This window comes from Uloborus diversus, chromosome 1, assembly GCF_026930045.1.
Source record: "Uloborus diversus isolate 005 chromosome 1, Udiv.v.3.1, whole genome shotgun sequence".
NCBI lineage: Eukaryota > Metazoa > Arthropoda > Arachnida > Araneae > Uloboridae > Uloborus > Uloborus diversus.
This window is the reverse complement of record NC_072731.1, coordinates 189,199,605-189,223,454: the sequence shown is the minus strand read 5'-3', so window position 1 is coordinate 189,223,454 and position 23,850 is coordinate 189,199,605. Positions and strand designations below refer to the sequence as shown.

General features: G+C 30.9%; 2 protein-coding genes across 2 annotated transcripts; both read right to left on the bottom strand.

The window, feature by feature from the left end:
• Positions 1-3,767: 3,767 nt before the first annotated feature.
• On the bottom strand, positions 3,768-5,189 carry LOC129223916 (cuticle protein 10.9-like). The gene has a single exon (XM_054858299.1). It carries the CDS (start codon positions 4,582-4,584, stop codon positions 4,114-4,116), a length of 471 nt encoding a protein of 156 aa, XP_054714274.1. The 5' UTR covers positions 4,585-5,189; the 3' UTR covers positions 3,768-4,113.
• Positions 5,190-6,553: 1,364 nt separating this feature from the next.
• Positions 6,554-20,139, bottom strand: LOC129223906 (uncharacterized). The gene is made up of 6 exons (XM_054858288.1): positions 20,043-20,139; positions 15,305-15,499; positions 13,949-14,045; positions 9,325-10,701; positions 9,081-9,245; positions 6,554-6,897 (listed from the first exon to the last, which is right to left on the bottom strand). Exons 2-5 carry the CDS (start codon positions 15,434-15,436, stop codon positions 9,100-9,102), a joined length of 1,752 nt encoding a protein of 583 aa, XP_054714263.1. The 5' UTR covers positions 15,437-15,499; positions 20,043-20,139; the 3' UTR covers positions 6,554-6,897; positions 9,081-9,099.
• Positions 20,140-23,850: the final 3,711 nt, after the last annotated feature.

The window sequence follows — 23,850 nt, the reverse complement described above, 5'->3', positions numbered from 1 at the left end:
TTTCGTTTAAAAATTATGACCATAATATTTTTTCATGTACTTTATTCCTAAGAACAAGGGAAAAAATTGCCATTCGTTAATTTCTAGTTTTATTATGGAAAAAACTAAATTCGAATAAGCAGGGGTTTTTTTTTTTTTTTTTTTGTAAAACTCGAAGGTTGTTTGAGACAAATAGCTGAAAATTTGGCTAAACTATTTTTATTCGACATCAAAATGATCCCCCAAGTGCGAGTTGAAAAGTCTTCAAGGGCAGATTTTTCATTTAAACCTTACATATGAGGCAGTGAGAAGCAAAGTGATGTAAGTGGCAAAATGAAAAATTTGGAGGTAACCAGTGACATTTGGAGACAACCAGATCAATAGCACAAATGGTAGGCGAACCCTTCGTATGACTTGGGGCAAGATATAGTACTGGTAGCCCTGGTAGGTGCTGCTGTACAGCAGAATTTAGAAAAAAAAACAATGTTAGCCTACCTAGGATGTTATCTTTAAAGTCGTTTTATTCAAAACTTGAAAATGTCCACTTACATCCCTTTGCTTCTTACTGCCTCATGTGATAAACTTATTTCAATTCTTTTTATGTAAAAGCGGACAAAATCTTCCATAAGTAGTGAAATAAACTTCAAAAATGACCTATTAGATCTAAGTTTACTTTAATCTTACAATACTGATAACCCAGCTTTTTACGTATAAATCAAGCTTCTCATTGCCTCTTGGTGAAATAACTTTTTCGGTGCCTTTCAGAACATTGCTTGAAATATATATACCTTTTCTTATTATTTAACTTAAGTTTTAGTTAGATTAAATAATTTTGAAAATAAAAAAGATACATGAAATGAAGTATTGTTTTTAATGTGCTATTCTTTTTAAAATGAGCCCTACTAAGTTCCTTTATTATAGCTCCATTGAATGTAATTTGCGAATAAATTCTAATTGGATATTTCAACGTTAGCTAAGGGAAAAGCTAGGAAACGTCATTGGAATAGTGGATAGGCTGTTCCGAATCTTCCACTAAGTTTTGCTATTTCCATTTTTCGGCTTTCAACCGGACACCGTTGCCTTTATGCTCATCTATTTAAAGTAGAATTAAAGGACTCACTAGCTTGCAGCCTGTGCGATTTTGGATTCTCAATGAACAGTTGCCATTTAGACAGTGCATTGCACTTAAAGATTTTAGTATTTTCCTAAAGTATTGGGGAAGCCAAAAGACAATGCACTTAAATGTTAAAGCTTGACATTCGTATAAAGGGTCATTCTTCAAAAAGTGTAACTTTTCTGTCACACGCCTTTTACAGTAAAAACTTTAAGGAACAATTCATTTAACAATGATTTTTAATTTCATCAACAATATATCTATTTAAACCTGCCAACAATTTTTTAATAATAATTTTTATTTTAGTATATTTTGTTTTCACAACATGTGATTCTCACCTCCGTGGCATGTCACACACCTTGTGTGACTGTTTATGTTGCTTAATAACTTGTTTAGTTAAAAGTATATACTTATTTATTTAGTATTCCTTTTACAAGTGTCTCAAACACAAATTGTCTAAGTATATTTATTTTTTTAATATTGTGTTTTAGTTTGTATACGAAAGACAAGGAGTCATGTGACACAATAAATTCTCACCTCTGGTACCTAAACACAAAATGCCATTCCTCATTAACACGTGGCAGTAATGACATCAAATTTTATTTTCCATGATACAAGGGAGCCCCCTTGTTTGTTTTCAGTCATAGTTGACGTTGTGAGATTTTTGTCGAGAAACAAGAAGATAGATTTTGCTTTATAAACTTAGTGCGGTTATTCTGACTTCTCACCTCCGTGAACTTGAATTTCAGGGATGTAAATGAATGTAAAAAAAAAGAAGTGAACATGTTTTCATATGCTTAACATGTGCAGATTGTATCAACGAAGAAAAAAAAATTCCATGAAAAATGTATCGATTAGGCCTATATTAATGGAGTGAATCTCACCTCCGTGACAGACCTTATCAATGTCATTATTTCTGAGATAAAAATAACTAATGGAGGGGAAATGCATCAATAATAGGCATTCTACCAAAACTATAAATTGCCAGTATATCCTCAAATTTACTAAATACTATTTTTAACATACATTTAAAACTACTAATTAAGCCGTACTTTAATTAAGAGAGCTTAATATTATATTCCCACTAATCATTAAAATAGCTGATTGTTTGCAGAATTAACAAAATTACTGCTCTGGTATTAAATTGGCTTCAATTTTTAAATATTAAAAGTTTTTTTATTTTTTTTTATTTCCGTGAACAAGGCACAAAAGGTTTCGAAATTGAAAATATTTGCGTTCAAAAGTTACGTTTTCTGGAGAATGAACCATAAAGAAAGAAATAATAACAGTTCAATTTTTATTCGCACGTTTTCCTTGTGTAAAAACGTCAGGTGAAACATTGACTTGGAATTGCGTTTAATGTGATCCCAAGATGAATATTAAACAGAACAAAAACGTAAAACAATCTTTAGGAGTGTCAGAGATCTTTAGAACAGAAAACAACGTGCCGAGGATGAAGCAGATCGCTATAGACTAAATTCCTTTAAGTCAGTGAGATTGGCAATGTTTAAAAATTTGGGAATCTTTGCATTAACGAGTAAATTTTCCAGTTTATAGTTGGTTTCACAACGCAGCCTACTCTTTGCTTTAAATTCATCGTAAAAAACATTTCGTGCTATTCTGAGACATAATTACTGAAACATAAGTTTTTGGAAAAATGCATACTTTGGTAACTAAAATGAATGTCGACATTGTTTTGAATATCAATCGAGAGACAGTTCTTTAGAGGTGTCGATTTAATTACTTTTTCTTAATGTAAGAACCAAGGGTTACAATTAACCCTATGTCTTTAGAATCCAAGTAGAATGAAACTTAGTGGTAAGACAACGTTTATGGAACCGGAAATGCGATGCTTTTTTTTTTTTTTAATTTCATTTGCATAGATATAAAATTTCTTAATAATTTCAAAATATCAGCAGGTAACCCATTTATTGTATAATAACCACGGAAATGAATGTTACTTTCCGTTAAGTTACATTTTAATATTTTCAAGCTATACTTTGTTTTCTGTGTTTATTTTTGTGCTTCAAACTTGATGAAATGCTTTGACATCTGTTTCCTGCAACTTTTAATCTCACCTCACATGCTGAAACAACGTTGGTTTTTAATTTTTGAATAGTATTTTTATAACTTTTTTTAAAGAAAAAAGTAATTTGAGTTGTTTTTTCCTTTCATGAATTGAAATTTTCATTTCAAAAATGAAGTTTACACTTTTTCCTAGATATAAACAAATAGAATTTAACGAAAAATCTTCTTTAAAATCAATATTTGTAAACATAAAATGTAAATGATGCTAACGTTACTCTCTTGTTTCCTTCAGTTCCACTTAAATTTCCTTACTATTAATAGATACGACACTTTCTTTACTTTAGATGTACAAAATATTTACTCTGCAATTCCTCAATTGAATTTCTAAAAGCATGCAAGTCGTAACTAAGATTCATATAGTACGTATGATTATATTTTATGCATTCGTATTATACTTTTTTTCTTTACTGTAATTTCTTGTTTTGTGTACTTATCTTTTACTGCTATATTTTAAAAAGCAATTTGAAATCTAAATCAGTTATAGCAATGTAACATAATATAAATTTTTAGTTATAACATTTTTCTTTCCGATATAATGTTTTGACAAAATCAGTTAGAGAGCATATTATGGTTTTTAAAGCTCTTTTATTCCAAAAAGACAATTACACAAAAGGTACATTTTGCACAGTGGAAAAAAAGGGAGAGGAAGGGAGTGAAACCTCGCGTATACATTAAAACTTTTTTGAGAAATAACACCCTACAGGAAAATCGTTTAAAGTCAATCATTTGATTTTCCAGGGCTTCACATGTGACTTTTCATTTCTGTATTCTTAAGCAGGAAGGGCACTCATATGCAGCGTCTTTCTTTGGTCGTAAAAGTTTTGAAAGCATCGTGGGAAAGATCTTGCAATAAACTGCAACATAATATGACTACATAATTAGCACCCAGTTATTGGCACTGTTACTTTCACACACTAAACAGTTTTGACTCCTCAAGCTTTTTTATTGTCTCTTGGTGAAATATCATTTTGGATGTCTTGCTGAACAACACCTGATGGAGGAGGTTCAACAATGAACACAGCATCGGCAACATTCTGGTTAGCTGTTCCAGGCTCATTACTACGTATTACAGCTCGGTATCCGTTGTCGTCAGCGGTGTATTCCACTTTTCTGTACACTCCAAATGGATCCATGTACCCATAACTGCCTTTGACGACTCCTGTACCATCAGACGCTTCACTGCGGTATTGGCTCATTCCAAATCCATCTTCAAGCTCGTATCCGAACTGGTAAGGTTTGGCTGGATAGTTAGGCACATCAGGATCCACTCTATCTGAGCGGGAAATAGCTATCTGACGTCTATCCTTCTCTTGAAGTTGGGCAGGACGACTTGGTGGCACAGAAGAGACCACAGCGAAGAGTACAGTCATCATTACGATCGAGACATGCATTTTTGAGAACATTCTGATGTTGGTAAGCACCTGATAGGAAAGTCGTGAGTGTGATCCATCACAGACGATTCTGACATTTTATACTCTGAAATACCTGCGTGATAATTCATATTCGGTGCGTTCAGGTATCACGTCATGGTTCGAAAGATATTTCAAATCTCCCGGAACACGGAATAAAAACCCACTTTCGTGCCATCACTGGAAGAAAATGGCGTGGTAAGTGAAGAATGAGCACAATAAAAATATTTGACCCAACATTTTTTTTTTCAAATGTGGTTCGAAGCCTTTAGACATTGCCGTTTCAAAGGCCGCCGTATGTAAAATGTTTTATTGTGTTGTAAATCGCTGGATGATTTTGAATTTCGTCACGCGTCTGGAAAGTAAGCGGGTCATGATTTAGAACTTATTGACCTTTTTCGTGCAAAGTAACTCATGTCTCTTTGGACGAGTAGTTATTACCTTGACATTAGTAAAATTTTAATTTTAGAAAATAAATACTAAAAGTAAATCTTGATAACATCATTCAAAAATATTTGCTCGAGCCTTTACTTTTTGTCGTGGAATAGCTACAATTTAAAAGTTGGTTTAATGAGCTGAATTTGGAAAAGTTCCTGCGATTAAACAAATATTCTATATTAGCTTCACTGTTTTCGAAATTAATAGAATTTTTTAAAAGCAAAAGCGTTGCTGCATATAAAATGTTATTACAACCCGCAATTTCTTCTTCCAAACGCGTTTATAAGTTGAAAGTGCTTTTGCGTTTCCCCCAAGACAATCTCTTAACTTTTTTGCAGATAATGCCCAAAAAAAACTCTATTCCAGATAACTCGGTCAAAAAATTATATTTTAGTGAAAGTCAAAGGTCTTACCTCGTTAATATAGTTAATAAATGTATCGTTTTCATCTACAATACCCAAAAACTTTATTGAGATTCCCAAATCTTTATGGGGGAAGGGGGGCTGGACAAAAGCTGTGAAAGCCCTGCAAGACACTTATCATTTCATCACACATAGGTAAAGTTTCAAAGTACGTTGAAAAGTAAATTCTTCTTGGAACGTCCGTGAAAGGTTTGCATTATTTTATGAACGCATTTACCTTCCTATTTAAAGATGATTAATTACACTCTGCGGCAAGAAAAAAAAAATCCCTATAAAATGCTTCTGATATAACTCTTACAGATTCTTAAGTAAAATGACCCCTTGAATCCAAATGTGTTCACCCTTTTCTCCCCACACATCCTACTTTTTGGAAATGACATCACCCTTCTTTTTTTTTTTCGACAGTGTCATAGCCATTATTTTTATTTGGAGGGTAAAGGAGCATTATATTAGTCTTTAACACTCTTCTGAAGGGCTAGTGAGGGGGAAAGTTTAAAAGCATGAACATTTGGAGTAAGTTGGGAGTCTCAAGTTGATATTCTCCCCCTAAATATTTAAAAAATGAAGTTTTATAACTTGTGATTAGTCAAAGACAAGCTTATTTTTTTATTGTAAATAATAATACGTTATTCTGACACCATCTACCTACAAACTACGATGGTTATGTCGCTTGTCTCTTTTTTGAATTTTGCCTTCGGGCAAAGTGGATATAGGATTTAATCATATATTTATTTTATGTTTTCTTGACACATGTTCTGACTTTTCTATTTCAATAGGATAAGTATAACTTTAAAAAGTTACTTTTTTTAGGATTGCAAATTAGTTAATCTATTAATTTGATCAGTTATTTCTTTGTTTTATAAATACATGTTCTGACTTTAAATTGGATTAGTACAACTTTTATGTACATTTTTTTATAATGACAAGTAGGTAGTCAATTATTTTATAATCATTTATAACTTCATGTTTTATTGGCAAATGTACCAAATCACAATTAGTGAAGCTTACCCACTTTGGGCCCCATGGTAGGGCAAAGCGGGATTTTTAAGTGTAATGTTTAATAATAAATAAATATTGGGTTTGAAATAATACAAAAATCACACTTTTTATTTTGAAGTTCAAAAACCCTGCTGGGAAACAAAACCAAAATTGTTGCGATAAAAATCCGAAAACTACAATTTTTAAATGTTCTTCGTTAACCTACGCGCTTTGGGCTACCCTTCCCTATAGCTGAGATCCTTGAAGTAGAAAATGTACATATTGACTATTGGTTATATAAGAGTCAAACATTTCAAATTATTCCGCGTAAAACTTCCCAAGACTTTCCATTGCAGTTTACATTAAACTTCTATTGATAGAAGCTGGCAATTTTCGCTGACTTCATGATCAGCAACTTCTGCAACTGTAACTGTTTTTTCTTCAAATGAGATTCGGTTTCTGTCTTCCTCTAAAATAATAAAATGATTCCAGTTATTTGCAGATCAGATGTATTTTTAACACTGAACATTTTAAACAGCACACGCTCAAGACATTTAAAATAGAATCAATAAAACATATATTTTGTTACCCACAATAAGAAAATATCGAACAATCTTTTAAACAAAATTTATTACTTTTTTTTAACCAGAGATCTTCAAACTGAGTTCCGAGAAACCCTTGGTTTCATGGAACTTTTACAAGGGTTCCGCAAGCAATCATGTTTTTCTTAATGAAAGTGCTAAAATTTTAGTAAAATAATTTTATATGCAAGAGAAGGAGACATCGTTTAAAACTGAAGTATTTTGCACAGTTAAAGTATTTCAACTAATGCATATACTAAGATAAATACCTTTGCGCTAAAAAGTAAAACAAGAAATAACAATGTCAAAAAGCACAAATTGCATATTACTGCAGACACCTTTTGTCGGATGTCTTTTCATCCATAAGCTCTTTTCTTTTGCATTGAAAAAAGCGTTCCTTGTAACACCGAAACATGTGCCTGCAGCAATCTGTAATTTGTGCTTTTTGACGCTGTTATTTCTTATTTTATTTTAATGCATATACTACTTTATTTCATAAAAATTGGGAGAACTTTTACGGTTCTGCTTCAGATCTTTCGAAGGTATAAAGTGAGAACAAAAAGGCCACCAACCAAGTGAATTAACATCCCCAACCAGGTGAAAAGCACAGCATTTTCCACTGGTTTCCTTTTGGAAATGCAGTAAAACCTGTTAAGTTGACTACTCTTGTAAGTTGACCACATGTCTAAGTTGACCGCTATTTTCAGGCACAGAATTAGATCTTATCATATAATTCAACCTCTGTAAGTTATGGTATCGTTTAAGTTGACCGCTAAAGTAGTGCACCGCAAGTGGTCAACTTATACAGGTTTCACTGTATGCGGAAGAAAAATGCTACTGTCAATCGAACTGCGAAAAACCTTTTTTTCTAAATCAAAAGCTGTTCAGTTATTGGTCGGTCTAGCCTATATTGCTTAACTAAAAAGATATATATTTAGTAGTTTTTCTGAGTCATGTTGGATAACAAGATCTGTCAGAACTAAAGACAACACCTCAGTGCCACAAAACTACTCTTTTTTTTTCTCTTGCACTAGTCATGAAATTTCATTTTGATCTCTTACAGCTTTTTGTTTTCCAGTGCCCCAGTTTATGTTAGAAACATGTCTTAGGCGAAATCCCGAGGATGCATAGCATTGATATTGCATACCGCAGACAAAAGAGACACTAAAAAAAAAGTGTGTATCGGAGAATTTTTTGTATTGTAGGGAAACATTTTACTTCATCGGTTCAAACATTTTACTACATTTTTCGGTGAGCGATAACTTTTCATGCCCTGGGGCAAAGAGAGAAATATTTTAAATGTTATTTTAAACAAACTCCAAAAGCTCAAAAATATTTAATTTCATAATAATAATAATAATAATAATAATAATAATAATCGTGATGATATAATAATAATAGTAATGATGAGAATAGTGATAATGATGATGATAATAATAATAGTAGTAGTAGTAATGCAATAGTTATATCATAATAATAATTGTAAAATTGTATTAATAATAATAATGTAATAATAATAATAATAATTATTATTATTATTATAAACAAGAGTGCATTATCAGAGTTCAAGTTTAGCATAAAAGCGAGTGCATTATCAGAGTTCAAGTTATTGTTTAGATTGCATTTTTCTGCGTTAAATTTTTCCAACTGCAATAAAATACTGATTGAAACGTATCAGAAAACCAAAATTCAAATCTTAAAAACTGCAATAGAGTAAAGAGAAATCTGTTTCAAATGCCGTAACCCAATAGTCAACTCTCCCAAGTAGTTCAAGAAAGACAGTTTTATAGAGGTTGATAACATAAATATCTAAGATATATGACTTTGTGTTTTATGTGAGTTTCAATTCATTCCGACACTTTACCCCAGTGCTTTTGTCGTCACTTTTTCATCGCCAAATTTATGCATGATAACATGCTAACAAATCAACGTCAAACTGTTTTGTCACTTTCGTTTACATTACATCCATTCTATTTTATGTTGAAAGTTAATCTTAATCGTACCAAAAGAAGTGTAGAAATAAAATATTGTTAAGACATGTAAAAAATTCTTCAAACAAATAAATGTTTACCTGAATTCCTTACAAATCGTTAGCTATAAAATCTTCGCCTGATATATAAATATATCGCATACATCGCTGCAAATATCAGGCACATCATAGCAATAACTCGAAAAGCAATTCTTCCTCCAAAAGCGCTCATTATGGTCCCTCCTATCAAACTACCGGTGCCCTTCCCTGCAAGACATCACACCAAATAAGGGAACAGTATGTTAGATTTTAACAATATCGAAATATCTGAGACTTACAAACTTACCTACACTGAAATGAATCCCTCCAGCTGTTGCAATCACAGTCGCTGTCATTCCTTCAGGAGCTATACTATGGCTATATAATATCACTGCTACCCATAACAAGTGATAAGTCACAATACTAGTAGATTCGATTATTATGGACAGCCATGGATCATATAGGAATGAATATCCGATTGATAGCATAACATATCCAAGAAGACCTAGTATAAAAATATTTGTAGGTCCAATTTTCTTCACCCACCAGTTGGATGTCAGATAGAAAGGCAAACCGTATATTCCTTCTGCTGCTGGTATTAATCCCATCAAGTAGCTTGGTGCCTTCAACTCCTCCAGAAACAAGTATGAATATATTTTTGTAAAACCCCATGCAGTTCCTAACACAAAAACAACAAGAGCAAAGGAGGAGATGTCCGGATTTTTAACCATGGTTAAAGTTTTCTTCAACATTCTTTTTCCCGGTGGGTTTATTTGGACTTTGAGAAAGAAGGAAGCTATCAATGACAAAACTAGTAATGCGATGAACAAATACATTGCTGATTCATAATTTCTAGAGTCTTCTTCAACCGTTGTAGCGTCTACAATGTAACCAGCAAATGGAGAAATTACTAAAACGCCCATTATTGAGAAAAAACGTTCTCTACCAAAATCAGAATTATGTTCTTTGCATAGCACCATTGATGTAACATCCATGAAGCGATAACCATTCGAAAAAAACGTATAAAACAGCACAATAATGACGTAATAAGCCCCCAGAAGTATAGATCTATTGCTTCTTTCATCAGAACAATCTTTTATGGGATTTAGAGTGCAGTTAATTTTGCAGTTCATTTTGTGAGGAATGTTGCACCAAGAATGCGAAATATTTTTGTAAGCAACCGAACTTACATTATAATAACATCTGCTTCGTCTCTTATAAAAGAAGTCAACGTTTGCCGATAGGGAAAAATTACTGGGATGTTCTCCCGCTAATAACTCACAGATTAAATTGTCGTTGTCTTTGCACTGTTCGGTGACATTTTCTGGACAATTGACATTGCAAGAATCTAACTTTAAGCTGTCCATCGTTATATCACATGACGATCTTGCTACGAGTCTGTCGAATTCTTGGTGATGGCACTTGAGTTTTACCAGTTGGGAGACACAATCATCAGAATTCAGTCTTGGAACAAGAAGCAGACACACTACTGCAGCTATTGTCAGCAATATATTTACCACAAGAACTGGTTTTGATTTCCCTAATTTGTCAGCTACAATACCAGAAAGAATTGGTCCTAAAGTTTGTACTACAGGAGTAATTGCATAAAGAAGAGAGAATTCCAGTAATGTCATACCCCTTTGTCTCAAAAAGGTGGAAAAAAATGGCCTAATGATCGATCCAGCTGAAAAAAAGGGAGGCAATGTGAATGTTTCCATATTTCTAAACATTATTTATTGCTTAAAAGATTAAAATGAAATAACTAATAGCAATATCTTTATGGCCAGAACACATAACATAAACTTTAATTATTATTACTGGAAAATAATATCAGACAATTTCGTTTTGTAATAACGGTTGCTACACTTTTGCCGATTGATTACGAATGGTTTGTTGATAACGCTTTATCATCAGTCAAGCTTTCTGATTACGATAAAACCATGATCCAGATTTTTGCTATCCTACATAGAAAAATTAGGAGTTGGCCTTATTGATTTACTTAGCCTTATTTGGAGCCCTTGCAAACTTTATTTAGTGAAGTAAACTTGTTTTATTTTCTTATGAAACATTATAGAATCTGAACACCTCTTTAGAATTCTGAGTGAAATTTTATTGATTAGAATTTTCACCAGATCGACTGCTCAAAAAGCTTCTCACATCTCTCAAGAACACTATACAGCTATCAGCTGAGCTGGATTCATTTTACATAATATTGTAGAACAACTAAAGTAAGATGAGTTAAAGGGGTTATAAATTATGCTTAATATACATCCTTCTTATAATATCCTTTAATCTTAACTTATAAGACATATATTAGTTTAATATTATCTTTAATAAACATTTATAGCTTTAAAGGTAACCATATATGCAGATAGAAATTAATGCAAGATTGTGTTCCTATAATGTTTGTTGAATTCTAAGTACTAAAAGCAGCTTTCAATTAATTCTAGTGGAATAAATTTTATCTCAAAAAATCCCTGTTAAATATTAATAAATCATAGGAGCTTACATCTAGAAATATTGCGTGTACACTGCTAAGTTAGATAAAGCTCTTTTTTTTAGTACAGTAACATTCTTTTTTTGTAATTCTCCTTCAGAAAAATAGTTTCGTTCTGTACGCTTTTATCAACTTAGATATTGTGCAGATTCTTTTGTTAATATATTTCTGTAAAAAAAATTGCGAAATAACAATTAGTCAACATTAAAAATTCTAACACCTTTCTTGATGAAATTAATGAAATTGAAAAGTGGAAAATAAATGAAATAGCTGCATTGAGTATTTTTAATAGTATAGTTATTTACTATGGCGTTTCATCTATTTTTTTAACCATGACCACTTTTTCCTTCTCCAGATTATAAATACATATGACGCAGTGAGAAGCAAGGGGATGTAAGTGGCAAAATTAAAAATTTGGAGATAAACAGTACAAGTGGTAGGTGAACTTCTCCTCTGTCTTAGGGCAAGAGATGGTACTAGTATACTGCTAGTAGTTACTGCTATACAGCATGATTTAGAAACAAAAATCAATGAAAGCCTACCTAGGGTGTTATCCTTCAACGCATTTTACTCAAAACTTGAAAATGTCCACTTACATCCCCTTGCTTCTCACTGCCTCATAGGAAAAAGAAAATGTCAGAAGACTACTTAAATGAGTTTGTTTTTTTGTCTAAAATTCAGTGCAATGTGTTATTTATTAATATGGGAAATTAACATTTATATATATTTTTAAATGTTTCAGAGATATTCTTGTGTTTATTATTCACATAAGTTGAAAAACCTAAATTTTATGACCACTTTACCCTACCAGATCTTACGTTTGGCTCCAAAATTAAAAACATTCAATCAAAGATTGAATTATCTATCGTTATCACACATCATAGATAAAAAAATAATTTACCGTTAACCCTATTAGCATCAGGGGCATTCCACGGTATTCCGTAACGTAAACTTTTATTGCAATAACTTTTTAATTTACCGTTTGATTTGCAAATTATTTTAATTTGAGCTGGTGCGTTTGTAGGAAAAGATCAAAATAAAATAATATGCTAATCAAACAGTAAATTAAAAAGTTATGGCAAAAAAGGTCACGTTACGGACTCTACATAAATGTCAAAAATACCTTGGAATGCCCCATCAATACATTCAACTAATATTTTTTAAGTTTATAAATGACAACAAAAATGACATAAAATGATTGACATGACATATTTACTAATATCGACGACTGACTTTCAAAATCAGGTAAATATACTGATATTTTCACGTTGAAAATACTTTATAAACTGACAGTTCTTATTTAATGAATTTTTAGGTATTATGAAAGCTTAATTTCAGCATGCAATGGAGGTTTTTTAATTCGGATTCAAAATTTTGGTGTAGTGGTTAAATTTGGCTAATTATGCTAAAATGTATTTTTCTTTTAATTCAAAACTTTTTGCATTGGAATAGTGTACGTTCATTTCAATCGCTGGGGGCAATAGTAGCACATCTAAAACAATAAACAGTTCTGAAAAAATATTAAAGTTCAGCATTAGACTGTTTTTACCTACTCTGTTTACTACTTTACCTACGACAAAAGATTTATGATGTTGCGTTTACTAGTTTCTTTTCGTAGTCTAAATTCATAGGGTTTAGGTAAAGTTTGAAAATTTTCTTCTAAATTGCGGATTTTCGATAGTTTGACGCAATTGATTCTGTTGTTTATTCGTCACCGTAAAACAGTTTTGTGAAGTAGCTTTTGGCTAGAGCTTTGGCACAAAAGAGCATTCGTTTAATTCAGATTTTTCGCAATCGATAGTTATTATATTTTTCTTTTTCCCGAGAGGGGTCCGTATTGGAAAGACATCAGCGTAAGTACCATATAAGGAGCTAAATAAAATCCCTTAATGGCACCGTTATTTATAATTTTGGAGAAGATCCAGCCCTGAAGATCCCTATTTGAATACAGCCATTAATTGGTTCTGCATTTATGTCGTTACCAAAATCCCCTGTTATTTGGAAGTTTTAGCGCTGTGGTAAAAATGAAAATACAATAAATGAGTAAATAAAACGAAGTGTATGCATACACTTGAGTGCATTACATGATTTAACTGGCTTTTTCTGGTCAAATCCTGAGAGACTTCTGGCGTGACTGACAAGCTGTGCTATGTTACAGTCAATTAAATCTTGTTAATAATAAAATTTTTGATTTCGAATATTTTCTACATAGGTTTATTAGATTTAAAACGGTTTCTTTAGTGCAATTAATAGCAATAACAGATTTATTCATTTTAATTATTTTCGTTGAACAGTAAACAAATATAGAACAAAGTGTTTGCACTTTATACTCGGTTTTTGATGGAGAGAAAGAAAATATGCATTACTACAAATAACTATCTTATGACTATGTAATTGGAAGATATCTAATCAGATAGGAATAATAATTTCTTACCACCAAACCACAAGAAAAGAGCCAATTTGAGTGATATTAATGGCTTAAAGATATGTATCTTCACATTTTTACAAATTTTCAGGGTAAACGTTTTATCCTGTAAGACAAAATATACAAAAATTAAGTACAATTTTTTAACAGTAATTAAATGCAATGATATATTATTTAAATAAAATATTCAAAAAAAAAAAAAGCAAATCATTATGAAACCGCTTATTCACCCTTTTTTTGCTGTAAGATTGAACAGTTTTACAAATGCTTAAATATAAAGATTACGGTAATAAATTATGAGGTTATAATGAAAAAAAGTGTTAGGAGCAGTGAGCACTTCTAGACTAATTAGTATAGAAGTAGATGAATATTATATTGATTTTTCTTAAAATAGGTAAACATATAGCTTTATTTCAATAGGTTTAATAAAAGTTTGTTAAGAATATACGCAAGGTAGTTTAAATTAAGCTGGGGGGGAGGGGTACCCGGAAGTAGTTAGAGTCATTTCTACTTTTTTTTAAATTAAATACACCACCCCTTTGTACATATTCAACAATGTTAATTTTAACAAATTGTAAGATAATTTATGTGAACATTTACAAACAACCCACATGGGTAAACATTCAATTTTGGTATATGCAGAAGAAAACAGTTTTGTTTCATGAGAGTATATATATATAAATATATATATATATATATATATATATATATATATATATATATATATATATATATATATATATATATATATATATATATATATATATATATATATATATATATATATATATATATATATATATATATATATATATATATATATATAATTTTTACATGAATGTGATAGAAAACTAAATAAATAAATAAAAAATATTTAAGATAAAAATAAAATAATTAAGAAAAGAAAAAAAAATTCTCAATTTCTGGTTCTTTTTACTTCTTGTAAAATGCTTAATGCCAAAACAAAAGGTACAGTTAACAATATTGAAATTTTAAAAAAATATATTCAAAAAGAAATCAGTTCTGTAGGGTCATTTCTTATGAAAAGATCCGAATGAAACCTGGACATTCCAAATTGCCAGCCTAGCTTGTTCAAGGCAACAACAACAATTATTGCTCAGGTCATGCGATTGATTTTTAAGACACGAAACAGTGTTTGAAATATGGCCACTATGTAATGCTTCGACCCTAAAATTACACCCAAATGAGTGTAAAATGCATATATAAAAGCGGTATTTGACATTAGAACAAATAGCTAAATAAAAAAAAATTCAATTCTTTAATCGTAAAAACATAGTTGGAACACTGGAACGGAAAGAAAGAAGAAAGAGAATAATTTTTTTTTAAAGAAACATTTACACTTACTTCTGATGGGATTGTTGTACTTTCTGCTTCGTTTTTTTGAGTGCCATGGCTTGATACGGAACACATTGAGATAGCTTCACTGAAAGCCTGAATTTTGGCATTTTCATCTTTAGTTTTGCCGTTTACGTTCATGATTACACGCAGAAACAGAACTTGTGGGAATTACTTGTTGATTATTGCTCCAACCATGGAACTCTAAAAAGAAGCAAAGTACGTGACATTCTACAGAAAATTAATGGTGAAAATTTTCATTCATCATTTGAAAAAGGAAAATAAGATCAAATCAAGCGTATTTGAAGCATCAAATTTGGGTAAATATTCCGTACACTTGTTTCGAGAAGCCCGCTCAAACGTGGTATTACAAATCTGCCTGTATTAAGGGAAAGATTAATGAAACGACTTATCGAAAGGCGTTCTGAAGATGTCACTAAATCAGTAAGAGGTAAATACGGATGCACTGTTGCTGTGGAGCAAATTGGTCTCTCTACAAAAGGTGAAAAGGAAGTAATTAAGCCGCAGGCCTTTATTTCAAAAACAAAAAGGTCATTAATAAGAATGATAACAAACAAGACCTAACGTAGGTCAAGAGAAAACTCAGCTATGTCTTCTGCATATGTTTAATGAAAAAGACAAAAAGTTGATCCAGAGACGAGTAAATTCAAACATGTCGTTTTACGAGATTCCGCAATTAAAAATATATGTACGACTTCTATGATATTTGGGGGAAGGGGTGCACATATGAACTTTCTTTTTTTTTTTCATTTCTTTATTTAAAAAAAATATTGCCAATATCTCAAAGTAAAGATGTCTCCATGATTAAATAGTCTTTTCTTTGTGCCATGATTTTTTTTTAAAGATGTTTAAAAGTAAAGATTTCTTTACTTAATAGGATTTTTTAAAATGTCTTCAATCGTCCACATGTTCCTCGAGGGGGGGGGGGGGCACATTAGGGTGGTTGAAAAAAACTTTTTTCCAGCTAGAGCCCAGGACACCCCTCATTTTTTTTTTTAGACTTACTAATAGTATTATGCTGTAAAAATTTTAACTTCTTACTCAAATTTTAAGACGGTGCTCAATGAGCCCTCAATTTAACATTAGCCGTAACATAGAAAATGCCAAAAATTTAAAAAAAATGTAATCTTCCCAGTTGTTTTTTTTTTTTTTTTTTGTAAATGATTATTTTATTGCAATGTACATGCATATTATTAGTGTATATTATAATGTGTAGCACTGTTTTTTCAATTCAATGTATTATTTTAACGTCCCTCCCCATACGTTGGAATTTGGGGGGTGGGATGAGCACCCTCTTTCAGTTGAAATAGGAAGCTAAAATTCTTCCAGCACATTTGCTATCCACAAGTGTAAAAAAAAGGGGTGTCCTGGTATCTAGGAGAACCTTTTTTTTTTTTTTACATGTATTTTTGAACCACCCTAGGGCACATGCGAACAGGTCTGGGGCACATATGAACAAGCTTCAAAAATGCAGGAAAAGCATATTTCCACGAAAATCTCTTTGATATGAAACATATGCGCATATACCCATTACATTGAAGGGTTTGCAACCTATATTGTGTCAGATTATTGTACAGAAACTATGTCATTACGAAAATGTTTTTCCCAAAATAGATAATTCTTCTCACTGAAATTAAAATTTTGTAGCATGTTTACTGTATAGACAAGAAAAAAAACTTACAAGAATACACAATACAAAGAATATTTTATGGAGTAAAGATTGTTGCTATCTATATTGTGTTTTTGCTTCATATAGAACATGATGATAAATTTCAAAATTAATTTTAAACTTAAATTTTTAATTATATGGATATATTATGTCTTTTTATTTAAGGCTAGTATTATATAACACTAAACTCTTGACCAAACATTCAGTTACAAACAAATTTCAAAAAGTAAATAATAATAATAAGTTTAAATGAACAAATCTTTAATAATAATAATAACAATTAACAATAAATTTACATACTGATTTTAGGAAAACAGTAATTAAAAATTCTTAACGCTTTTTTTAATATTTATAATACCTACGCTAATAAACAAAAATTACGGAGAAGATAAGGGAACGGTTCACATGTGTCCCCAGATGGTGCCCACAGAAGTGCCCCACACCTACTTTAGAACTTACTACTTGCAAAAATGAAGAATTCTTAATTAAATAAAAGAAATAAACACTGTCGTAAATTTACTTGAATGTTCATATAATGTTTGCAATAATTTAGTTTAGCTCATTAGTTACTACCTTATTATGAAAACGCCTTGTCTAACGGAGATTAAGTGTAGGTTTTCTATATATATATATATATATATATATATATATATATATAATAAACTATTTTTTTGATACAAATTCAAAATTGTATCTTGTGAGCCAGCTTTGAAGCAGTTTTCGAAAAAAGGTGAAAATTACTCGCAAAATGTGAAAAACCTTTTTCCCAGTTAGGTAGCACTTTAAAAATTACTCACTTATTTTTTTTAGAGGAAACACCTAGCTAGAGAGTGTCTCGTTATCTTCATTTTTTGAAGACGTTATCTGATTCTGGGGTATACGCACACTACCGACGCACTTACTTCTTGAAGAGTAATACTATATTAAATTCAAGGAAGAAATTCAATTGCAAGGAAATTACGAATAAACAAATTGCAACAAAGATTTTTTTTTCATGACTTTTTTTCCCCCGATAAACACTGTCATGACTTTTTTTTATTTTAAAATGTCTTTTTTAAAAAAATATAGTAGCACAATGTGTAATGTTGAAAACAATGTATTACAGTGGAACACTGAAAATTACCTTTCTACATTAGTTTGTATATTTTATTTTTTGGATGTATTCACCTTGAAAACATACATATGGTCACCATTAGTACGACGGAAAATTATTCATCTGTTAACTGTACTAATTTAAAAGAACTAACATGAATTTAGTAAAATATAAATAAATAATATTTTAGAAAATGTATATTAACTCAATGTTTAAAGAATTTAAGCTTTGTAAATTGAAATACATATTTTCTTCCTTTTGAATTAGAATTCCACCTCAAATATGAAATTACTGCATACAATGGTGATTGATCAATGCAATCTCTTCAAGTTCTGTCATTTGCACTGCATTCAAATGTCTTACAATGTAGAATCGTCGTTTGGTGTTAAAAAGTAAAATTAGTTCCTGCCTTAGGAACAATGGTCATTTTTGGCTCACACTTTACTAAAAGTAATTTTTAAAGTTGCTGACTAGTTTCGTACTCAAAAAGATTTAAATTTCTCCCGGAGTAACTAGTTGAATAAGTATTGATTAAGCTACTAGGTGAAACTTCTTTAATTAGGATAAAAGTACTTTTAAAAGAAGCAATTCAAAAATTCTCGCAAAGTTGCATTTGTTCTTCGTTAACCCAGGAGAACTCACGCGGGGTCTTAAGTAACTCCAGACACTTAAAAACCAATATTTTTGAGTAAATAATTCAACAGATTTGACTGGAAAATCGAATTCATTTTTTGGAAGGAAATCAGCAACTGGAAGACAAAAGCAACTACAATTATCTATGTGATAAATGTCTGCAAAATTTAGTCTGTGTATGTATTATGCATCTTTTCAGCGTTTTTTCTTTATTTCGTTTCTTTTTTTATTTTTTGCAATACATTCAATATTTCTTGAAAACGTGTTCTCGTAATCGGTCTAAAGCCTCTTAAATTGTTTTTTGAACGTAAAAATATCTATTTTACAAGTTGATTCGGAACTTTTGTTAAAATTGACATACTTTATAAATTGTATTAAGCAAAAATTATTAGATAGGGTCATACAGGTTCTCCACACGACATTTTGTGTGCTGTTTAGTAAGCGAGGGCTACCAGGTCAAATTTTCAACAAAGTTTATTTGAAGTAAATCCTCCTTTTAGTTTGGATTTATGTACGCTTTAAATTTTCTGGTAAATAATATTGTTTTTTTTTCTGACTGTTCAAAATTGAACATAAAATTGTTCAACACGAAAAAATTAAACGTGGGAGTGAAATATTCTGGTCGAAACCTTTCGAGCAAAAAAAAATGTCCTCTTTCCTCCAAAGTCATAGGGAAGAGGGGAGACAAACAGATCGACATGCATATTTCCCCATCTCAATATAATTATTTCAGTTTAATTACTTTCCATTTTTTACAGAATTTATAAATCTATTTTTGACGCTTTTTAGAGATATTTCAAGAATACATTATGCCTTTTTTCAAGTGTTTATTCTTTTTTACTCTTACGGATGGAAAAGTTAGCGAAAAAAAGAGAAAATTAAACTCCTACGCTCATCAATTTCTCTTGAATTTAAGCGACTTTTGTAAAGTAACGTCCCACCAAAAACATAAAATTTATAAAAATCGAAATCTCGCTTCCACCTTAAAAAGGTAAGAGATCCCATGTAAAACCACATCAGTTATTTTATTTAGTAACTTGGGAAGCACTTATTTAACAACTTTACCATAATTTGTTTCCTAGTTACTTTGCAATGCTTATTGTCACCATATTAATATCAGGTATTTAATTTCTATTATAAATATAGTGACTCGATAATACACATGATCATATTTTAAGATGCAAACATTAATTTAAAACGCTAAGCCGTCTTTTAATTAACGGTGACCTTGTGCAACATTAAAGAAATTGAACTCTAAAAGCATTTTCAGTTAAACTTGTATTATTCATAAAGATAAAAAAATAAGTTTATAATAAAAAAAAACCACTGACCTGAAAAGATTTAAGATTCATGGTTTTTCTCTAAACCCTTAACGTGCAGTACGTATTCCTTGTCTATCAGGGAAACTTCAAATGACCTCTGGCTGGCTGACTTGGCGTGTAGTGAAAGACCGCCATTCACGCTATCTTCTTCTAAGGAAATGTTTATTGTTTATATAATTGTTATCCAACAGCGAGATAGTGTACACGAGATCAGACCTCTTTAAAGAAGTGCTCGTTGATAAAGGTGATGGGTCAACATGACGCAAAAATATTTTTTCTTATTCTCAAAAACTTTTGAGGTGAGATGCACAGATGTTGAAAACAGAAATGGAACAAGAAAAAACAAATCTTTGCACAATGCAGTCGAACAGTTTTGATAAAATATAAATAAATATGTTTCTGATCTTTTTGATGACTCTACAGGCGTACCTCGTATAACACGGTACTCCTACAACATGGTTTTGATATTACACGGTACAAAGCTTTAATTTGTAACTACACGGTTTTGATGTAACACGAATTTTAAAAGAATGAATTTGATTTTTGTTCAATACGCTGTTAAAAAATGTATGATAACAACTATAATAAGTTTTTCCTTTGTTTTTATGAAACTTTTACGAAAAATTGCCCATCTTGGGCTCAAAGGTTTTATTTCCCCGTATAACACTAATTTTTAACATTTAAATACATCCTTGATTTTTCTCATCAGTGTTCGAAAAGCAAAAAGGTGAATATTATTTTGTTTCCAATGCATTGTAAGAAAATTACATTAGGATTAAAAATAAGCTAAATCGGCAAACAATAAATAAAAAATGTAATCGAAACAAAATCTTTACTAATAATAAAGCGGAAAGTCTCTCTGTCTGGATGTCTGTAGTATGTCTGTGACGCGCATAGTGCCAAGACCGTTCTGCCGATTTTTATGAAATTTGGCACAAAATTAGTTTGTAGCATGGAGGTGTGCACCTCGAAGCGATATTTCGAAAATCCGATTTTATTCCTTTTCTATTTCAATTTTAAGAACATTTCCTGGAGCAAAATTATCGCAAGATGAACGAGTAAATTACGAAATTATCATGACGTGGAATGGGAGAGCGAATGAACACAGCCAAGTGGCGAGAAATTCGTCAATCATTATTTGTAAATATACAGGCGAACCTAATGACCTTTTAACTTTAACTACGGGCTTAGCCGTGCGGGTATCACTAGTATGAAATAAAATAAATGGAATGATTCTATTTATTTTATTTTAAATTTTGTTTTGTTGTTGTTGCTCAAACGCACTTTACTGCTACAGAAAAGCTCAGATTTTTTTTTTCTTATAGAATGCATTTTGTTCTTACAGAAATAAAAGCGGATAAAGTTTTTTCTTGATGTGCATAACAGTTTTAATTTGAGGTATGTAAAATAATTAAGCTTTATTGTTTATAACAACTCTTATTTTTAAACTAGTGGGTCTGTGTATGTTCTGGTTGCCAATTTTCGTTTGTATGTTCTATTGAGCTGAAATTTCAGCTATTATAAAATTTGCACATTATGACTTGGTTTCGATGTAACACGATACACATTCCTTGATTTACATTATTTCAAGGTCTCGTATAACACCGTTTCGATACAACTCGGTACACATTGACATGATTTATGATATGTACGTGATTAATTAGGTTAAAATATGAGTAAAAAAAACATTTATAAAAAAGTTTCGTATAACACGGTTTCGGTACTACACGGGACGAATTAACCGTGTTATACGAGGGATACCCCTGTACTTTTATTATATGAATTAGAGCTGGAGCATCAAAAAGTAGAGCAACGAGTTTTAGTTTGAAGAGCTTATGCTACTCTTCTCCAATATTTTTATATTATAATTTAATTCAAAAGTTCAAAAGAAAATGACTCACTTTTTTTAAAAAATAATTCTTTAAGTGCATTTTTCATTGAGAAGTCAAGCATTGCTTATTGTTTTTAGTCTAACTAAAATATTTTGTTTCTTAATAAAACCCTGCTTTAAGGAAACGTATGCACGTACAGTGGCTCCCAAAAGCGTTCGCACACCTACGACTTTCAATAAAATAAGACCCTATTCATTGGTAAGAATTAATATTTCGGAATAGATATTTAATTATAAGATCTATAATCAATTTTCAACAAATTTTTAAAAAATATTAAACAAATATTTTTTTAAATATTAAAACTTAATATTTTAAAAATCAAAAACCAGAAAGTGCCGGAAATTTTCTGTCACAAAAGTCTTCATACACTTTAAAAAATGTGTACATACCATTGAATAATCTAACCTTTTATTAAGTTATTATTTAGTAGAATATCATGCAGTATCAACAACACCTTTTAAACGCCTGGGATTAGATTTCATTCTTTTTTTTTTTTTGCTAAGTAAGTGTTCAATTAAACTTCGGGTCTCACTGTTTCTAGCTCTATTTTCGTTTCAAAGCCGTATTTTCGTAATTTAGCCTCCAGATATCTCTAAATATGTTACATTAAGTTCAAATCTGAAGATTGAAGGGGTATTTTCTAAACTTTAAACGATTTTTGAGGCACTAGACGCAAACGTTGAAAACCGTGTGCTTCTTATCGTTATTTTGATTTAAAAAAACAACAACGTTGTTTCCGATAACCAAATTTTTGGCTAAGTGTATAAAATTGGTTTTTAAATATTTAAATCAACATCATTATTTATTATATCATCAAAAAATTCCGAACTACCAAGTCCTGATGCTGATATGCACCCTCACACAAGAACACCTTCACCGTCCTGATTAACTGGTCCAACTAAGTTCTTAAGATTAAGTTCCAAATTTTTCCTTCTATTTACAATTATACAACAGTTTAACCAAAAATGTTGAATTCATTTTTATCTGAAAGTAAGACGTAATTCCAAAATAATTTCTAGCTAACCAGAGAATTTGGCGAACTATTTTAGGTGAAAATTAAATCTAAAAAGTTGCATTTAACTTTGCAGAAACTTTTACAGCACTCAAATGTGTATTTTTCATACATTTTTTAACTGTAAATCTATAGAATGGAATAAATTAACTAATTTAGAGACATTTCAAACCAATTTACCACTACTGTGAAGAAAAAATTAAAATTTCGAACGGTGTTCGTGTTTTTTTACGAATACCAGCCATTTTAAAGTAATAAGCACAATATTAAGGAATAAATAAACAAAAAAATTAAAGCCAAATGACTTTTAATGGTCAACACAATGCAAAAACAATAAAAAATCGACATATCATTGCTTTAATCATGAATTTATTCAAAAATATTTGAGTGTACGATGACTTTTGTGGCGTATTATTTCTCTGTCTCTTCGTTTTTTGATCCATTTCAAAAAGAAGATCCGTTAAAATTTTGAAAAAAAAAATACATTGTTTTATTTAGAATGACATAAGAATGATGTGAAAAAATATTGGACTTCATATTCGAATTCAGTTTCGCATTATTTTGGTTTTACTAAAAAACTTCAATGAGTACGAACACTTTTAGGAGCTACTGTATATATTTAGTCAGATTATTTCATGAGGAATGGTTGGTAACTAGGTTTCAAGACCGGAATCAAAATATTCGAAATTTGCAAAGGAATCTATTTCACCTGGTCTCATTTCAGTGAGATTAAATAGCAGAAATGCTTACTAAAAAACGCATAGAACTTCTTTTTCTGCTCTTATTTTAAGGCTTCACACAAGTGAATGAGACGACTTTCTTCTAAGGGTTAACGACTTAAATTCATTAAAATAAGTTAGAAAATATTTCCCCGTCTTTGGTAATAAATATCTTCGGCTACGCTTTTCGCATA